The sequence below is a fragment of the Tetrao urogallus genome, assembly GCF_951394365.1.
Source record: "Tetrao urogallus genome assembly, chromosome: 7".
In the NCBI taxonomy this organism is placed as follows: Eukaryota; Metazoa; Chordata; class Aves; order Galliformes; family Phasianidae; genus Tetrao; species Tetrao urogallus.
This window is the reverse complement of record NC_136820.1, coordinates 42,370,381-42,391,721: the sequence shown is the minus strand read 5'-3', so window position 1 is coordinate 42,391,721 and position 21,341 is coordinate 42,370,381. Positions and strand designations below refer to the sequence as shown.

At 37.1% G+C, this 21,341-nt stretch overlaps 1 protein-coding gene across 1 annotated transcript in view; it reads right to left on the bottom strand.

Moving 5' to 3' along the window:
• The window catches only part of PTPRN2 (protein tyrosine phosphatase receptor type N2), a gene marked incomplete at both ends in the record, with an annotated part of 620,206 nt that overhangs the window by 393,404 nt on the left and 205,461 nt on the right, over positions 1-21,341 (bottom strand). Inside the window, 3 exons of the mRNA XM_079538424.1 lie at positions 285-759; positions 13,860-14,022; positions 18,924-19,041. Of these exons, the coding sequence (XP_079394550.1) occupies positions 285-759; positions 13,860-14,022; positions 18,924-19,041 (756 nt within the window). The remainder of the gene's footprint in view (positions 1-284; positions 760-13,859; positions 14,023-18,923; positions 19,042-21,341) is intronic.

Sequence of the window (21,341 nt, the reverse complement as noted above, 5' to 3'; positions counted from 1 at the left end):
AATATAACAAGTTACGTAAATGCTATGGTTTATTGAGTGCCATGTATATCTGCACGCATATGGAAGGTGGGCTGAAGAATGTGGGTAGATGTTTGAAGGAAAAGAGTCGTTAGAATGGTGAACATTATTACCCTGAGTATTATGGTAAAAAGATAGAAATATGTCAATAGTAGGAGATATATGTCAATGTCTATTTATATTTTAAAAAAAAGGAAGAAAAAAAAAAGCTCAGTGATCATGAAGGAAACTTCAGAAAAGATAAAATAAATAAGTACCAACTTTACCATCCACTACCCTCAACAGGTCCTTTGGATCATTCTGGGAAGCAGACTTATGATTCAGCATCTCGGGGGCTGGCCCCAGCACTTCAGAGGCAGGCTGTGGCTGGAACAGTTTATTCATTTTGAAATCTTCTGCTTTTCCTCTGGAAAAACTTCCATCAAAAGGACCAACTTGAGAAGCGTAGAATCTATCAGCATAAACGTGTGACCCTTTAGTCCTACTGTGAGAGCTTTTATCATTGCTTTGTGCTGACAAGTTCTGAGTGATGTACGTATGCAATGCAGCCATCAGAGCTTTCTGGTCAAGCCCTGCTTCTGACTCCGTTGAGAACTTGTCTGGCTGAGGCTGGTTGAAGTTCATCCCATGGAGATTTTCAGCATACTGTTGATGAGATGTTGATGTGTGGGCCAATGGAGTTGCTCTTTCTTTGGGTTTTTGCATCAAGTAGTACCTTACGGGATCATTATAGATGTAGCTCTAGAGAGAACAGAAGGTAGAAAAAAATGATTGGGTCAGTATTTCATCGTAATAATTTTTGTTATCCCAGGTATAAACCATCACGAAAACAAGAAAGAAACAGAACCTGTAAGGTGTAGGGGGTTGCAAATCTCACATTGTTAAGTTTTTCTCAAAGAGGCAAAAATTTTGCAAAACAATTCATTAGATTATTAAAGCAAGAGAAAGAGATTAGAGAGAGAGAGTGATAAAATTCAAACTTGATGTTAATGATGTATGCACTGTTTGCATTCAGTTGGATAAAGAAAATTAGTGAAATCAATTTCCCTTTTTGTGTTTTAATAGACTTCTGAGAATAACTCTTATTTTTTGTTACTTAGGCAAACCTTCAAGCAAAAAACAGAAATGTCATCTCTTAAATAACACTGAGAAAATATAAAAAATATTTTGTATATAAAAGATACTTTGTTCTGTTTAAAATTCAATCTTTGAATTTTTGACTAAATTAAATTTGTAATCAGAGCATCCGTTATAAAGGATATAAAGAATATGAAGAAGATATAAAGGATATAAAAAAATGTGAAAGCTTTTAACTTCTTGATTACTTTTAAATAAAATAACTCAGTAAATTAAACAAAAAATATACAAGATGGTTCAATTATTGTAATGCCACATTGTAATTAGAAAAAAATGCTGAAAAAACTGGTCAGAGTGAGCATTCATGAAAGTTTTCTGTTCTCAGTTTCAGAATTTCAAAGGTCACAAAGGGAAATTCAAAATCACAAGAACTGTGCTGTTCTTGTTGACCAATTTTTTGTAGATGAAGAAATTTAGTTTTGAGGACAAATTCTAAGTGCCCCTTAAGCACTGTCTTTATTTGGTACTTTAAAAAAAAAAAGAAAAAACATTATTTACTATTACATAGACTGTAATCTAATCCTAAACAAAACATTTTGTTATGATCACAACCTGAAGGCAGGATTTTGTCTTTTTGACAAAGCAGTTCTACTATCCTAAGTTATTTCACTCCCTACCACATGCCAATTTGAACAAAGAGATTCTCTCTGTTGTATATGTTCAAATACATGTATGGTGTTTGTATACGCTCACAGTTATTCCAACTATTCTTCATTTTTCCTTCAGTCCTTAGCAGGGTCTGTTGTGAAAGGACAAGGGGAAATGGTTTCAAACTAAAAGATGGAAGATTCAGATTGGATATATGAATAAAGTTTGGATTGGACCAGGTGACCTTTAAGAGTCCCTTCCATCTCAAACAGATGATTCCATGACCATGTACTGCAACATGTTGAAGAATATGTCCTGGATCTCTGGTGTGGATTTTTGGTTAAAGGGTCAGCCATCATTCCAGCTCTCACTGCTGTGAATCATAACAGATCCCTGGTGTCTCTGCATTGACAGTAGACCAACTGGGGACTGAGACAGAGCTGAAGCATAAATTCAGAGACATGCAGAAACTGTACACACCAGAGGAGAGCAACAAGTAGAATTTAGCCTGAAAAAAAAATTGCTGTTTTTAATGAATACTATCTACATACTTGATGGCAAGGTCTGGATGTGAAAATCTACTAGTCATATGTATTTACTTCCTAGTGCCAACAGGTCTTTGCATTGTGTAATTAATTCTAATGATACTGCCCAGAAGGAACTGAAGAGGATAACACAAAGCAGATGACTCACACACACCTCATCTCCATTCCCTACCACTTCATGCTCCTTTCTTCGATGTTCGGAGGACTGTCTGGGGATAAAGGCAGGGAAACATGAAAGGAAAAGGAGAAAATTCCCCATTCAGACAGTGAAGAACATGGAATCAGCTAAATTCATCTAAAGTAACTATGTTTTAATTGAGATCTTTTTCCTGCATCCAGTTGCCTGTTTTGCTTCTAAAGATTTACTAATAAACCAAATCTTAGGGAAAGCATAGCTGCTAGACTCTCTCGAACTACTTGTGAAAGATCAGGGTCGGGTGATGTGGGGTGGCTTTTCATGGGCTATTTAACAAGTCCAAATAGTCTTTAATGTTAACAAATCTATGATTTCCTATGCTTTTTCAGGTAAGATCGTCTTGAAAGAAAATGCAAGAGAAACACCAAGTGATTGTACACAAATTGCATTATATGTGAGAATTGGCCCTGGGCTCAGAGCTGCACCTCTGTCAAGAAGGGGCAGCTGCTCAGCAGCTTGACAGGTCACACTTCGGGCAGCAGGGATGAAATATTAAAAGTTCTAATTAAAGCTCAGCATCGACAGCTCAGCTGTCTTCACAGGGCACTCAGTTACCAGCCCATCTGATGTAGCTCAGTCTGACTTAATTAAAGGGCTCTCACAGCTGTATGGCAATCCTCAACGTGGGTAACAAAGAAAAAAAAACAACTGTTCCTTGCTGTTTGCCATCTCAGATAAAACACAGCACCAAAAATGTATCTGCAAACAGAAATACACAAGATAAAATACAAATAAAAATGCAGCAATGGATAATTATGCTAGACTCTGAGACTGCTAAGTGGCATGGGGGAAAAAATATCTATTTTTTACAGGAAGAGACAGGAGGAAAACATCTGTTACATGTGGTTCAGTGACAATTTACATCTTACATTATTAATAAGGAAGGTTTTCTACATTCTAGCCTTCTGAACATGGATATTGCTAGTCTGACTTATTTCAAAGTTAGATGGGACAACCCATGGCCAATGAAAAGAACATGTACAATTCCCTAGTTGGTGCCTTCGGAGACCCTGCTAACATCATGAAGAACAGAAAAATGGGGAGCAGGAAAAGTGTAAAAAAGAAAATTCATTTCTACATTGATTAAACTGACAGTAATTAAAAAAAAAAGAACACCCACAACCAATCAACTTAGCAAATAAAAAGACATTAAATAAGATGTGCAGAACTAGGAAATAATACTGCAGTACATACGTAATTGTTAGCAGGCACTTCCCTATTACACAATCACAGAATCCTTGGAGTTGGAAGGGACTTTTAAAGGTTGTCTGCTCCAACCCCCTGCAATGAACAGGGACACCTGCATCTTCGTCAGGTGCTCAGAGCCCCCTCCAGCCTGACCTAGAGCATCTCCAGGAACAGGGCATCCACCACCTCTATGGAGAACCTGTGCCAGTGCCTCACCATCTCCACTGTAAAAGACATTTTCTTTTCATCTAGCCTAAATCTACCTTCTTTTATTTATTATCATGAACAATTTTTTCATCAGATAAAATAGTACTCAATAATCTCATGTTAGTAATACAACATTTTTAAAAAATACTCTGAATTGCAAAAACTCTCAATTAAAAATGATCTTATTTCTCCGCCTCACAAGATTTTCCTCCCATTCACCACCTTTCAAATAAGTTATCTCAATAATTCACACATTATCAACCGCCTTATATACACTAACCTTTCTGAAGATGGAATTGTTAGGGTGATGTCTTGTATGGTTTAGCAATGTAAGTAACTGACATTTTCTATATGAAAGTTCACAGAAGGGCACATTAAATGACACCCTGCAAATGCTAAGTCTATGAACTATATGTTTTGTTTAACAAAAAAGTAATTTAAAAAAGGGACAGGATGAGATACATACATCATAAGGCACAGATAAATACTGTGCAACTTATCCACCAAGGGGCAGATTGATTTGAATGTCTGGCCAAAGGGCAGAAGTAATAGAATTAAATTTATGACAAAATACTTCATTTCTTGAGAATACATTTTCTTAATCTTAAAGGGAAATATGCTGGAAGAAATTCTTTAGGAATACAAAAAGGAAAAAATATCTTCCTCCCTCAGTTTCATTTTGCCTTTTTCTTTTGAATTTTTTTTTCAGGTATTAATTCATGTTTGCTACCACCCAAATTTGGTGGACCATGATTCCACCTACATTATTTACTGTGGCTATATGAGATAGTGGCAATACTTTCTCCAAAATTAAAAAAAAAAAAAGAAAAAAACAACAAACACAAAACAAAAACAACAAGCCAGGCTGTCCCTCATCCACAGTGTCCTAGGGCTACCAAAGATAAAATGATTTCATACTTTAACTTACTGTGTGAAGGGAAAGAAGTTTAGCTTTTCCTATTAGCATGCACTTGCCTTGTATCAACCTGCTACTTGGGAAACTGCACACATTCATGTGAGCACCCATCTCACAAAGAGCACAGGGACACCATGGGCTGTGGGTCTGTACACCTCCATTTACCTTTGCCTTGAGAAAAATCCATCTGACAATGAAACTTGAGGGCTGTACCACTCATGTGGAGTGGATTACAGCGCAAAAGTTCCTGGGTTGGAGCTCGGTAAGCAGTGTAAGCAATACAGCTGTGTCCTCACAGACTGTTCTGTACACTCCTATGCTAGCAAAGCTTTAATTCTTCCAGTCTGTGAGCCGGTGTATCTGAATAGAGCTGCACTGTGAGGAGGATATCTTAGCAGGCTTCAAGCTAGCTGAAGGGAATATCTGTGTTCTACAAGTCTCTGCATGCTGTAGACATGAAGTTACATATATAAATTCATTCTTATGCTTGTCTGACAATAATAAATAAAGCCAAAGAAAAAAAATTCAATCTTCCAAGCAGTAGTGGAGTAAAAGTATTTTCCACCAACTTATAATAGCCTTTTCACTTACAGTAGACAGTAATATTATATCATCCAAGAAACCACTGCATAAAAAAAAAACCCCAACAACTTGGAAGATTAATTTGTAACCCAGAAAGCAATAAAGAGGCCAAACCAGTGCTTCTGCAGCAATGGGATGCTCGCAGGCCTGTGGTCTTTTGACAGATCCACAGGCCTAAGGCAACAGAAATGGTTAGTCATCTCATAAAGCCTATTATTTCACTAATAATTTTCTGTAACTATCTCATATTTTCTTCTGGAGAATTACAACAGCTTTGAAACCATTTAAGAACTACATCAGAGAAGTAAAGATGGCAAAGATTGTTAATTAACATCCTGTAGTTTGCAGTGTCAAAAGCTTGATCAAGCAAAAGGGCTCCTCAGAGCTTCCTTTGATCAAAACTAGTGATGACTTTGCTTCCTAATTCTGGTTGTGGAACTGCATAACAGGATTGGCTGGAGGTCTGCCTATATAACATTCACCAATCTACATTGCTGTAATTTCTGGTGGCAGAGATTTGATTGTGAGCAGCATATTCTACCATTTTTAAACAAAATCACCTCTAAAATAAAGAAGAAAGAGAGGATAACTGTGTTGGTTTCTTTCATGTATAAGTAACTATTTAAAAAATTCACTTTTAAGTCTCAAATGTTCCCAGACATTCTCGGTCTCCTTTGAGATGTTCTTAGCTACACAGACTTTCCTGCATAAATAATTCTTATCGTTAGTAGCCATTCCCTTTTCTGCTGAGGAACGTGCTAGCTGTTTGTTCTCTCTGTTTCTGACAGATCTCCATCCATTGAATAAGATTCAACAAGGCCAAGTGCAAGGTGTTGCCCTTGGGTAGAGATGATCCCAGATATACATACTGACTGGGAGAACTCATCCAGAGCAGCCCTATGGAGAAGGACTTTCGGGGTCCTGGTGGATGAAAAGCTAGACATGAGCCAGCAGAATGCTCTTGGAGACCGAAAGGCCAACTGCATCCTGGACAGCATCAAAAGAGAGGAGCTAGCAGGGCAAGGGTGGTAGGTGACTGTTCCCCTCTGTTTTGCCATCATGAAGCCCCACCTGAAGTACTGTGTCCAGGTCTGGAGCTCTCAGCACAAGAAAGACATGGAACTTACAGAGCAGGTTCAGAGGAGGGCCACAAAGATGATGACAGAGCTGGAGCACCTCCCATGTGAAGAAAGATTCAGGGAGATGGGCTTGTTTAGCCTGGAGAAGAGGAGGCTCTGGGAAACATCACTGCAGCCTTTCAGTGTTTGAGGGAAGCTTATAAGCAGAAGAGGGTCTGAATTTCAAATGGTCTGATAGTGATAGGACAGTAGGGAATGGCTTTAACTTTAAACATGGAAGATTCAGGTTAGAGTTTTGGAGGATTTTTTTTTTTTACTCAGGGTGGTAAGTTGGTGGTACAGGCTTCCCAGAGAAGCTGTGGATGTCCCCATCCCTGGAGGTGTTCAAGGCCAGGTTGGATGGGGCACTGGGCAGCCTGACAGGTGGCAACCTTGCTCACAGCAGGGAGCGGTAAGTAGATCATCTTTAAAGGTCCTTCCAACCCAAGACATTGCATGATTCTAGGATTCTGGGATTCCACTGGATAGAATAACATTTCTGAAACAAAACCTTTGGTGTAGAAAGAGTGTGTGTAAGCACGCTGTTCAGTACACTTGTTTGACCATGCTCCATATGTCCATTCCACTGCAGTCTGTCCTGCCTCCCCAGTAAACTCCACTTCTAACTGTTCTCCTAGGTGAGAAGATGCCTGTTGTGTGTCCATGTGTACCTACAGTGATCTGAAAGCCAAAAGCCAGACTTGGACCATGAGTCCTGTGATGCATGTGGCATATGCTCTCCCCGGCCTCTGACTTGATGTGGGGACAGAAAGCAGAGGCAGCTTCACCACTGTCAGGCTATCAGATTAGTCTACTCCCTCACGTTAATAACAGGAACCAATGAAGTGACAATCAGCCCCCAGTGGATGATAGAAATTTTACAGAATGGTGATGAGTGCTGATAGATATACTTGTGTTTGTCAGCCTCCCTCGTCTGAGAACAGTTTGCTCATATGTCAATAAGCCTGTTACTTAAGGTTTCAGTGAAAGATGTTTAAACACATTTTCTCTAGGCATATGCTGGTGTATTGAGCTAACTCATTATCTAAAAATGATTTACAAAGAAACATGAAAATCTTCATCTGCCAAAAGTTGAGCACATTAACACCAATCCAACGTATTTATAACTTCAACATATGAGCCTAGAGACTACCTTTATCCAAAGAAATATAAATGAACAGAGATCTGCAGGATTCATGTCTGTAACAATCCTTCCAAAAGCAACTGACCACTTGCTGCATGACTGCTGTATTTATCATCCAATTTACAAAAAAAAAAAAAAAAAAGCACTGTCCTGGTACTGATATACAAACACACTCACAGATGTTAAATAAAACAAGATTTAAAGTTTTGTGAACTCTATCTTCTTATTTAATTACTGTGATCTAAGATTAAATATGGGATACTTTTAAATTTGTATGACCTCCACTACTTTCTTAATTACAGAAACAAGAGCCTCAAACACACAGTATTCAGCAAAATAAAGAATTAATTTTGAAAAGGTGGTGAATCTGAAAAAGAAGGAAGTCATTCAGCTTTTGAGATTTTAAAACTATCAACCAATGCTTTAGGAATTTCTAGATAATTACAACAAATTAACGAATCAGCCTTACAAAAAGTCCCAGACTGACACACATCATTTATTAATACCATTTCGATAGCTCTTGCACCTTCCAATTATTGTACAAACAATTAATCTATACAAGACAAACGTGTGATAAGGGATTAGGATTTCTATGTTAGTCATAGAATTGCTATGCCTTTATATGCAAATCCAGAAACGGTAGGTATAGCCAGGTGTTAGCTCTAAGACTTGAAAAGCATGGTACTAGCACTAGAATCTTTACTTGCTAAATTATTAAGCTAAAAGATTAAGTTGCAGGTCATTTCTGAAGTCTGTATTTATGGTGTAAAGAGCATGCGTGTAATTTTGCTATGCTTTCTAGCCATGATTCCCTCAAAGGCATAGATACCAAACTTCCCCACAAAAATCTGAAATACACGCCAGACACACTCAGACGTTGAATTTAGTGTCTAATTTTATATATTTAGATAGCTGTAAATTCACATATTTGCCTATGCATAACACATTCATAATGTGTGTATATATATTTATGTATTTATTTATGTATTTCAAGTTACATATAACTTGGAAATTCCCTTTTCTCTCCATTGTTTGTAAAAGGAGCTTAGGCTGACTTGAACTAACACAAACATTGGTATTTTGCTAAATGGCTTCTCAATTATTGTGAGCTTTTGTTTGTTGATTTACTTTGTTATAAGAGGACTTTAATGTTTCTATTTAACTGAAAAGATCCATGAGGGGGAAAATGATCAAACGGATGAAGTACTCACTTGAGGTTTAACTTTAAGTCTGCATTCTACCAAAAAAAATTCCTCCATGACCTTAGAAAAGCCATCTAATCATTCTGTGAAATAGGGATATTTGTTCTACCCCACTTTCTAAGTGCATTAAGTAAATAAGTACATCAATGTTTTGTGACATTCAGATGTTAACTCTAATGGCTGTTGCACAGATATGCCAGTAGGCAGGAAATTCTGTAGCTTCAGGGTGGTACACCTCTATCAATTATTCCTGATATTTTTACTGAATTGTTTATGCACAGGGTATATTACATTTTTCTTCCTTGTACAGAATCCCACATATAGGAAATATTAACTTTAACATTTATACAAGCAGAATTTAAATGTATGCACTGCAGAAAGGCCTTTTGCTTTTCAGCAGTTAGCCATCGAATCAATTTTTTACAGTCTTCACTCAGTACTATATTTTAATCAATGTTAGATAAATAAGGGCCTTGCTTTTTGAATTACAGCTCCAGATTAAAATGAGCAATGACTGCATAATTTCTTACTAGTTAATCAGCATAATCACTGTTTGTAGATAAATTCAGAGTATATATTTCAGCATTTGTGTGATCTGATTTTCTAAAACAAATAATAATCCCTTTAATAATTATCACACATCTTAGTTCTTTCAGGAGATCAATTACAAAGTGTCAAATAACTGATTTTCAACTCAACAATCCCCTGAAAGGGGAAAGTGGAATACTCCTTGTACCATGGGTTGAAATACAAGCTTTACCCAATGTCCTGCCTAACCTTTGCAAGCTTTGAAATTGCAGCAAACTGACTCTGCCTTGGGTATTTATTTGCATCTTTTCTCTTTCCAGCACTGCTGTACTGCAGGTCCACAACCAGCCATTGCTTGCTGCCACTAACCACACTCTATTTCTTTTGCTCTTTGTGATTCTTTAGAGACCTTTATTAGTTACTTCTTTAATGTAAAGAAAGATTTTTTTTCTTTTCTTTTCAAAGTGAAATTCTCTGAAGACTCTGAGTTAATCAATTTTCTCTCTACACGACGTACTAGGGCCTAAGAAGAACAGCATCCTAAGGAAGAGCTTAGTTGCACAAAGTCCCCACCTCTAAGGATTTTAAAAGTCAAGTCAAAATGAAGGAATAAGAGCAATAAATTTCTTCTTCTATCCCTCAAACACTAACCCATAAAACAGAGACCCCTACAACAAGAAATTCAACTTTAATACAAGTACAGCAGACAACTTTCTTAGTCCTATAGCTGTTCAGAAGGTTTTCTGGAGCCCAGAGGAAAAAGAGCAAGAAACAAGGTGCACAGTCTTGCATCTACAAACCTACTGCAGTCGTACAGTACCAGAGCAGAGCACTTTTGCCAGCCTGAGGCTTTAAAAATTCAGAAGTCAAGTTATCACAAAGCATGAGAATATGTTAAAATAGTAGTTGGAAGAAAAAATAAGCTAACCCAACTGAGTTATTTTCATTATTTTTCTGGATTTGAGACTTTTAAGTATGCTTGGATCACATTTCAAATCTTTTCTCTTTCTGCAATGACTAAAAACTTAATCTCAGTCAGATGAAAGCAGTATAATTGAAATCACATGTAATTACTTAACTGCATGCATTTAAGTTTTTAAAAACATATAAGACCAACCACAACCTACAGCCTTGGCTGCTGAAAAGTAGTGCTTGTTTCCATCCTTATCAATTTTGCTGCCTCTCTTTTTGCTTTGCTTTAGTGGTCACAGAGCCCAGCAGCAGGGCTACCGGCAGCATCAGTGCGAGTGAGAGCTCCTTCTACAGCTGGATGGCTTTAGTGATGCCAGCTGTGTGCTGTCCCTTATAACCTGGCAAAACTATGCTTCTCATTGTGAGCAGAAAGTGTTTTTCTTCAGGTCTGGGTTTGTTTTAATTAACCAGAGGGGAGATGCACAGAAGAATTCACGTCATTTGAAGCCATTGCATTTCTTGCTTCAGTAGATGAGATAAATCAAGATCTCTCATACTGTTTGTGTGCTTGGCTGTATGTTGTTTTTCATACCGAGTGCAGGTTTAATAGAAAAGAATCACAGAGACTGATAATGCAGATTTTGTGAATGGTAAAATCTCCATTAACCCTGAGTGGGGGAAAAAAAAAGAAAAAAGAAAAAAACCCCAACAACTAGCTAATGCTTAAGTAACAAATGCCACCAAGTGCTCATTTTCTGAACAACTCTATCCAGCTGAACTAAAGAGAAACCCTCTTTACAACCATAATCCTCAGGAAACAAACTCACAAAACCTTCTCATTTACGTTTACTTATCCACATGCAGAGTAATTATCAGCTGGCTAGATTACAGCCTGCAGAAGATAATGTCCCAATACTGAGAAAAATTATCTCCGTGCTTCAAAATCCACTCAGAGAAGCTCTTGTTATAAAAGGTAAAGTTGCATGATTTAAGCTTGATATTATTTCTGTCACTGTCATATCAAGTATTCTGAACATGAGAAATATGAAGCCACCTTTTGTTTTAAGTTTTACTGTACCTCATCTTACAGCTTTGTGCATAACTGTATGGATGCTCTCTGACTGGTAATTGTAAAGCCCTATAGCTTTATTCTGACAACACACGTATGGAAGATGGTAGAAAAAAATAAAGACCAAAAGTTTATAAAGCAGACTTATTAAACATATCTAAGTTAAGACACTAAGTAAAACTTTTTGATTATAACAACTATTTTAAACCATCTCCCTTTTTCTTCCTCTCTTTTATTTTTGGTTAGAGTTCTCTGATGACATTTTTGGAACAAATCAGAACCCACTCTGGGACTCTGCCTAGAAGCACTGCATTTCTGCAGGATTCAGCTGTACTTCATAGAAGGTGGAGTATCAAAGCAACAAGAGTGGCATTACATTTCCTGCTCTCTGACAGCAAGGATGAAGTAAGGGAGATAAATATATACTTGAAAGAAAATGACTTTGTAAGAAAGGCGAGGGCCCTAAAGCTGTAATTCTAAGCAAGATAAAGTGCCTCTGTATTAAACCTTAATTTTAATCGAAATAATGCAAGAATGCTAAAAAGATAAGAGCTTGCTACAATTATATAGCGCAGGTTGATATATGAATTACAAAATAAAGCATCGACATTTTGTTGAACATGCAACAGAAGTGGTTAATGTAGTTACTTACAACTATAGGTGGTATGGCCATATGACATGCAGCTTCTGCAGTTACTTTCCTTCCTACTCATCTCTAGTCATTGATTTTTACATTTTTTTCTGCTTCATGGAGGACCAAACATTGTGTCTTTTATTTTGTTTAAAGTTATTCCAATAATGACCCAATGAATCAAGGTACAAACACTGCATCCCTCTTGTTTCTTTATAAAGAATAACAGTCACATCTGATTTGCAGAGCAAAGGGCAGCTTATCCAAGAGAATGTAAAATTCATGATTTATTACTATTTTTTAAGATATTTTTCTTCTCTCTTTTTTTTTTTTTAATTTAAAATTATAGCTAACGTGTCTGGCTCTGTGTCTGCGTTTTAAGATTCTTCTTAGTAAATAAAGCATACAGTTTCCTTCTATACATGTCTCATTTTCAGATTTTCTCATCTTTGTCCCACTCCCCCAGGCTTCAGAGTACCCATCTCCATGGCAACACTTGATAAGGTTGGTGGGTGGTGTTATCACAGCAGGCTTCCACACAGAAGGTCTCAGCCATATGGATTATTTATGAACTTGCATGACAGCACCAGACCCACTGAAATACTTCTTGGACAAGGTTTTTCTACTCTCAAGCCAGTGATTCAAAGCAGGGCATCCTCACTGCAGTCAGCACTCACGAGTAATAAGCTGGGGCAAAGCATCCCAAAGGTGGTCACTCACCCATCCCCAAAAGCTACCTTAGCACTGCCTGCAAGTTTCTGTTACTCCATGCGAGCACCCACTGGCATCTGCCACAGACTGTAACCTGGTTGTACATGCCAAGCAGTGAAATTGAAAATCTGCAGCTTCTGAACAGACTACGGTCTCAGATATCCCACAAGTAAATAGCTGATATGACTTATACTGCTGTTGAGTGTTGCTGATGCAGATACACTGCAGTAGATTTATATTTCTGAGTTAATCCTTGGAAAAAACTAGCAGTTTGGCTTAGACATATTTTCATCATCTGATTTTTTCTATGTACTAGGTAATTTTTTTTGCTAAAGCTGTTGCATTTAGACCGTATTCATGCAAATAACCCATAACTTTTTTTTCTGAAAGGGTCCCTAGAACAGCAGCCTATTTCTTTAAAACAACATTGTTTGTACATGTGCATTTTTTGAGCAAAGCATCAAGGGCTATGAGGGCCTGTCACATGCATCCACTTCATCCAATTATTTTTAGGATTTTATCAAGCTCAGCCTTAGAACCCAATAGATTTTTTTCTAGGAAACAAAAACACTGTTTCAGTTCTCAAATAAGCATTCCTGTTCTGTTTTGGTTTTTTAACATAGACGATACCCAAGATTTAACAGGTGTGATTTCTCTTCCTAGTTGTATTTATTATGCAGACATCTGCATCTGAATTAATCGTGATAGGCTTCCTTTATGATCAATAAGAGGTAGGGATTTTTGATGCACAACTGATCAGATTTATTGTCAAAACCTACTAACTATTGTTATTAATTATACTCTAAGCACCATAAAAACCACAAAGAATTAACAGGGCAGTTTGGCCAGCTCTTTTTAGAGGAAGGTTTCAGGTGCTTTAACGAAGGCTTCAGATCAGCCAGTGAAGATGTTACAAACTTCACCCCATTTTCCTCTCTTTCTAATATTCAGTCAGACACTACATAAGTTAAAATGTTCCACATTAGAAGAGCTCTATGTTTTATATAACGAAGCTGACTGTTCATCTGAGGAAGTCTTGCAGTTATGATCATCAATTGGAAGAGACACTAAGAAAAAATGTTTGGTGTCAGGAAAAGAAAACAGAAAAATAAAGAATATCCACAGGAGAAGAAATCACAGAATGTAGGAACTACATTAAAATTCAACCTTGACAGAAGCTTTGTCGTTCCTCTTCCTTGGATAGAAATTTGTAGCTGCTGATCGAGAGAGAAGACCTAGATATTTAAGATATTGCTGAAGAGACTCAGCCAAATTCACATCATTTTCCAGATGAGATTTTCTTTCATGATCTTCATTCTGTTCCAAAATCCTGCACAGCAAAAGCAAATAAAATATCATCAGCCTGCATAACATACAGCATGCCTGACAAAAAAGTCACTGTTTATACAACAAAACCCTGAAATTAGTTCTATTCAGGGGTTCTTAACAACAAGAACAAAAGACACTTTAAAAGTGCCTTTAAACCACAAATATACAGAAAATTCAATGCTTAAAAAAAAAAAAAAAAAGCTCAAAAAACAGACACTACTACTAACAATTTATTGCATGAATCAAAGTTAATGATCCAAGAGTAAATCAAATAAATGCCGACATGGAGGCAGTCACATTCAGAAGAAATTTGTAAAAAAAAAAAAAAAAAAGAAAGGAAACTATGCATGACTAAAATGCATCCCAAAAAAGACATGGAATGGTTCTGAGATTCCAAAAATTTGCTACATGATAACAAGAAACAGCACAGTTTCATCCACATGTAATTTATAGAATACATCTACTCCTCCTGGACTAAGCGAGTCAGCTTTAGCAAAAAGTTTAACAAGGAAATACTGAGATGGAAAATAGCATCTCTCGTGATCTTCTCATGCACTTGGGAATCACAGAATAGCTTTTTCGTGATTCTTTTAGACAGAACTCACTGATGTTTGTGAAGAAAAGCTAAAAAGGTGATTAAACAACAGCAGCGTAGAAGCTCTTACGCAGGCCTGTGTGTAGAGTGCTGTGTGCAGTGAATCTGAATTATTACCACCTCTCCTCATCTATCTCAACAACACATCAATGATTATGATAATTTAAATGTCAACACCAGCAACTATTTCCCTCCATGTGCAAAACAGCAGAGGGAGGATTCTCAGCCTGCTTCCTTGCCTGTGAGTGGCATACTGTTCACAGAATATTTTGAATTGGAAGGGATCTTCAAAAGTTATCTGGTCCAACTCCTCTGTGATGAACCAGGACATCTACGGCTCCATCATGTGCTCAGAGCCCTGTAGAGCCTGATGTTGAATGTCTCCAGGGACGGGGCATCCACCACCTCTCTGGGCAGCCTGTGCCAATGTTTGTTTTGAGGGAAGTGTCAGCATTTCCTACCTATGTGTTCACACACATCTTCAGTGAAGAACAATTCCAGGTGGAGCAGCTTTCCAGCTCAGGAAGACAAGGCATTATTTCGCTCTCAACACTTCCAGGCCACTGTAAGCTCACGTCACGGGGCATATTTAGGGACACAGCTTGAAAGACTACCGTTATCTCATTTTCCAAATCTTGGGTATAATTATATTACTTTATGCACAGTAGAAGCAACATTTCCTTCAATGCCCGTAGCTGTATCTAACGCATGTCTTGACTAATTTCATACCGATAAATAAATTAATGACCTAATTTGCTCCGGTAGCACTGCAACCAATAGTTCTCACAGGGTTGCTCACTTTGAAGAAGCAGAAAAAAAGCCTCCACTTCCATCCACCAAGAGGCAGATCCTAAGTGAGGAAAATTTCATTTTTCTGCTTCAACAAGGAATCTGTGTGCTTCAGAGTTGCATCATGGAGCTGGAGGCCTGGGTCTGACTCGCCCCCTGGCGGGTATGACTTGCACAGCAAGTCCTCAGCAACGGGACCAGGGCTGTGGAAGCCTTCCTACATCTTTCTATTTTCTCAGCCTAGAGGTCTCCTCACACCTAGGACAATTTACACAACTCTGAGACTTACCCAATGCCTGTGAACCCCCATGCTCAATTATACTGTCACTATCCTCTCCTCTCCCCAGAATATACCTAAATTCACTACAAGAAAAGACAGCCTGTATTTCCCTTCCTGTGTTCCCATGCTGAGGGCCTCCAAAGTCATTTCGTGTACCTTCAAGACTGTGCAACTCCGATTCCACCAGCTACCCCCGTTGCTAAGAAAACAAAGGTAGGCTGCCTGGAACATTATAGAGAACTTGAAAGTTTTGCTTTCTGCTCATTCTGTTTGTATTTTTCTTGTATTCCAGACTTCTAAATTCTGCAGTATGGCAGAGGGTGGATGAACAGGTAAAATTATCCAACTACTTTTAAACTTTAAGCCAGGCTAAAACTGTTCTACACTTTTAGAAAGAGTTGGGCAGTATGCTTTCTGCTTCAATAGAGATGAACTAATCCAAACAGGTTCTCATCAGAGAAGGTATCCCAGTTTAAAGCACTCATCTTTCATTCATCATTTAATTCCAACATCTCCTTTCTTCGTTAGCTTTGAAAAGGAAGGGAAAATGGTAATACCAGACCAAATTCTGCCCTGAGGATTTCCACCAGAGCTAATGGGTACTGAATGCTCAGATAAAAGACAATTTTTAGGTTAGCTTTTCAAACTATTATTTACACTATGTAATTGCTCTCACCAGTGCTAAATGCAAAATCTGAGATGTACTTTTCCTAATATTTCTTATGGAGATAGTAATTGATCTCAAATTATGTTTAAATTCCGTATTAGACGTAATATTTTATATTACAAACTGAAAAATAACAAAATATAAAAGGCTAACAAAGGATTACATTTCAGTTGAAGACAACTTTAATAAAACCCTCCAAGTACATCTGAAAGATTTGTTAAAATCTTTGTAGTTCAGCAGTATGTCACTGTTGTTCATCTTGTTAACACAGAAAGTCAAACACATTAAATAAGCTACTATTGAAACCGAATTAAAATATTTCCTTTAAATTCAACAAAATGATTTTGGAAAATGGATGAAAGCGCAACATCTGAAAGCACCTAATGAGTAAGAGGAATGACTGCCAGTTGAGTTCTTGTGCACTGATTTGGGAGTATTTGCAGTTTTAACTTGTTCTGAAAAAAGACTGCATTTAAAGAACCATAATGTATAAAGACAATAACCTAAATACATTTATCCACAGAAATAATTACACAATTCCTACAAGAAACAGCACTTTGGGAGCTTATTCATAGAAATATATGAATCTCTGCACCTTGGTATTAAGTTTTTCTAGAATGTTCGCTATTAATAGATACCACAATTTAGAATAAAGAGATTCACCTTTTAAAATGCTGTGAGAATCTTATTACTGACTTGATGGTTTTATTATAGAAATAATGCTATACCCCACTTTATAGTTTTGAAGCTTGTTGGAAACGTTTCTGGTTTTGCCTAATTGCACCGATGAACACAACTGACATTTATTCCCAGTGTGCAGAATGGATTTCTTTCCCTTTATCTTGGATCCTCTTTTAAGAACTTTTTTTTTTTGTTTTTGAAATTTAATAAGGACCCAGGAAATGCCATGTACACTCCAGTTAGCCACCAAAGAACAAACTTTCATCTTGAAATCAAGCTCCCCATTTCAGGGATTTTTTAAGATGAAATCCATGTCTTCTATTAGATTTCATATGCAGTAAGTTAGCCTAAGTCAATTTACCTTTCAAGTGTCTGGGTCTATCTTCTTGCTCTCACTAACACTGTGAGGATTAATGACTCATTAATATGACTTCATATTGTCTTATTACACACTTTACTCTTAATAAAAGGTCTTCGTGTCATAATGTTTCTTTGATAATCAGATACCTACACTAAGTTGCTTTTTAAATTATTTAATTATTATCTGATAATCCTTTAGCAAGTATATGTGCTCAATGGGCTTAAAAGATTTTATCAGAAACTACAAGAAGACAGGGAAAAAGTTCCTACTGTTCTCTGACCTACAGAAAACATTGCAAATGGACAATCAGAAAAATCAATTAACGTTTTAAACTGCTGGCACATAAGATAATGCTCTCAGAGGCACAGCTTGGTAACTTCAGAAAATCTATCCACAACGGGAACTGCTCTAAGTGGAACACGTTTGAAAGTCTGATGTACCTGAAGTGCCTAAAATGTCAGTACGCAATTTTTTTTTTCGTGTATATCTCTAGTTAAAAATACAAAATGGCTCTAATCCGATTCCAACAGGAACTCCTAAAAGTGATCATCTGTTCCTAATCTAAACCTACACTGTTTCTCACGTATCTTCTTATATATTTATTTTTTGTGCAAGTATGAATTGGGAACACTGCAGAATGCTGTTTTGATTTTGCAGAAATCTGGCCTATTTTATCTTAATTGCATGAATAAAAGTTCTAGATATACTCATTATTCCCTGGCAGTGTTCAAGAGGCGTCTGGATGACATGCTGCATGATATGGTTTAGTGCTAGTGGTGGCAATGGTGATGAGGAGATGGTTGGACTAGATGATCTTATAGGTCGTTTCCAACCTTGTGATTCTATGATTCTATGATTATATATTAAAAAAATACTCTACAAGATCTTCAAAATCATTTCTGATAGCACCCAGAGTAACACACACAGTAAATGCATTTAGAGCACCTGAGCAATGAGAACAGATTTTGGATACTACCATGTGAAGTTATCAGCTTTACGACAAATGATAGATTGCTGTCTGTTTTTACAAGTTAAGCTTCTATCTTACTGCACTCCTGAAGTGTATCATACTGTGATTATAAGACATGTTTCTGTTTCTTTTATATTGAATACAGTGGAATATGTGCAAATTTGAATTAAATCAAAACAAACAGAGACAAAACAAAACTGAAATGCTTCCTGTGAAAGAACTGCTGGACAAATCTGCTTTTGAAAGCCAGCCTTAAGTGCAGCTGGCTGAACTGAGACTAGACAGTGCATGAACGTCTAACAGACCTGATCTTTGGATTTTGGACACCTAAACTAACAACTTAATATTTTCTTAACCTGATGATAATAAGAAGAAAATGGCTGAGAGTTTTAATCCATTCTATTCACTATTCCTACCAGTTCCAAGTGCTGTTGTACAGTCGTTTTCTATTTGTCACACACAGAGCAGTTTTAGCAATGCATTTAACTCAGCTTCAAATTCCCACCATTTGCCAAGACTCCTCAAAGCCTACTATGCAAAAATACCACAGAAGACTTACCTTCCTGTATCAGATGCTTCAGATGCAAAGATGTCAGGGTGTCTGTTGTGGATTTTGTGGATGTTTGAGAGCTCCTGACCAATGACATGCTGCGTATAGTCATCTTGCCAGGTAAAACCTGAAAAAACACAGACAAAGAAACAAAAAAAAGGAAGTCACTGTTTAGGAACTTGAAAGTTTGTCAAGAGTATGTCCTATATAAGAAAAAAAAACAAAACAACAGCTTTGTTGAACATGAATCCAAGAGTAAACTAGAGACTCCTTTCTCCTGTAAGAAATTTTGTTAATCAAGCTTTTCCTAGCATGACAGAAAGACAGAAGACAACACAATGAGATTTGAAAGACTTTATTTTTACACAACTCTAACTTCTTACAATTTTTATATATATAAAAAAAGAGTTCTTTGGGGATAGCTATTGAAAAGAGATATTTAGTAGCTGGCCATTAATAGACAAAGCACCTTAATTCTGAACACTAGTATCCATCAAATAGTTGTTTCCTAGAGGTGATTTGTTCACTTCTCCCCCATTCTCACCACACTGACCCTTCTCAGCTCTCTCCATTAAACTACACTTTTAGACTACTAAAGAGCTCGTACTGCAGTGGAAAAAAATGTTTTGAGTTTTAACATAAAACATGTGGAGGTCAATTTATTTTATCTTTATATTAAATGTTGTGACAAAGAACTTTACAACAAGAGGGAAGTAGAACTGCAAAGGCAAATTCCAGTAATTACTCATTAATTACATGCACTGCCAATCTCATGGCAATTATACTTAGAATAATGATATGATTATAAACATAATTGTTATCCAATTTGTAGATTTTAGATGTTACAGTAGGACTTTAGTTCACAGAACTTGCCTGTGTAATTATCTGCAATTATCTAATAACTAAAATCGCATAATTGCAGTGAATTTCTTTTACACCACCCACTATAAACCACCACAAAACCCCCAAACGAATATCGATCAGAGCTCCAGATATGGTGATCTTGCTAATACGTTCCTAAAAGAAACCACCTAAGCAAAAATCCGCCCTCGGTGCAGATGGGAAGAGACACATCTGCCTGTTAGAACCAGCCTCTGAAGAGGCATCTCTGGTTCGGTTCTACTTCAGGCATACACTCTAAATTTCTGCTCCATTCGCAGTCAACAACAGATGTGTTGGTATAGGCACACTCAGGACCATCAGCCTCAGCAGAACCCAGAACTCGGCCATCTCACTTCTTGGATGAGTGCTTTATCCAGCAAGCTCTTCAAAAAGAGTTGAATTCTTTACATTCTTACAGGGCATGAAGATTGAGTTCATTGTCTGTTTACATAGGCCTGGATTTTACAAAGAAGTTTAAATAGGGGGTTCATTCACTCTGCCAAAGCAGATGGTTCTGAGCATGCGGAAGTATAAATAACTGTAACATTTATCAAATATTCAGCTTCAGTAGGAGCTAGATAAAGAAGCTGGGTGTAAGACAGGCCTAAGGAGTATTCAGACTGTGCTGCTGTCTGGGATTTAGGCAAATTTTAGTGGCGAAAACTCCTAGTTTTGGAAAAAATATAGGTGTACTGCAGCATTAACTTCTTTTTTTTCTTTTTTCTTTTTTTTTTTTTTTCCACTAATGAAAATAATAATAAACAATGTGGAACCCTGTAAATATGCTTGGGCTTCCACGAACAAAAAATCCTCTTTGATCCCTCTTCTTAAATAAAAACGTTACCCAAGTTTATTGAGAAAAAACTTCACCTGAAATCACGGTAGATGTTAATGGGTACAGTAGATGATTCTAGACCACTGGGAGAAGGAAGAATCTCCGAGATATTTTTAGATCTGATTCATCCTTTTCAAATGCAAATCTCACTTTTTAGATGTGCCATAGAAGTAGATGGACTCAAATCAGTCTAAGGCCGCTCAGAACAAGTTTTTATGTGAATACACAAAAATGGGTCATGTAGCACATACAATTATTTTAGTGTAGTGGTACTGAAATTATTTTTGCAGGGAGGTTTATATATGTGTGTTTGTTCGAGTTTACATCTCTATTGTCTAGCATTACACGTTTTTAGTGGTGCTATAAATTCATGTGGAAGAAAGAACTGCGACAACATTCAAGTTTAGAAGTGCAACAAAGAAGTTTGGGTGAAATACACATTTATATGAATAATTAGCATATCTATCAAACTTCTAATTTATGAACCGTGTTTCCAAAATCACTGCAATTTCCCTTTCCAACTCCACTCCAACACTGGCCCTATTAAATGCTAACAATTATTCAGTAATTACTGTAAACTTTGAAGAAAAACACACAGAATCTCTCTCAAGAGTTTTGTTCAAATTAAAGCATGAAAGAGCTCATCTCTGCAGCATCTGCATAAAGACAGGAAATTAATCTCTCTCAGTCCCGAGCAATGTATTTGGGAG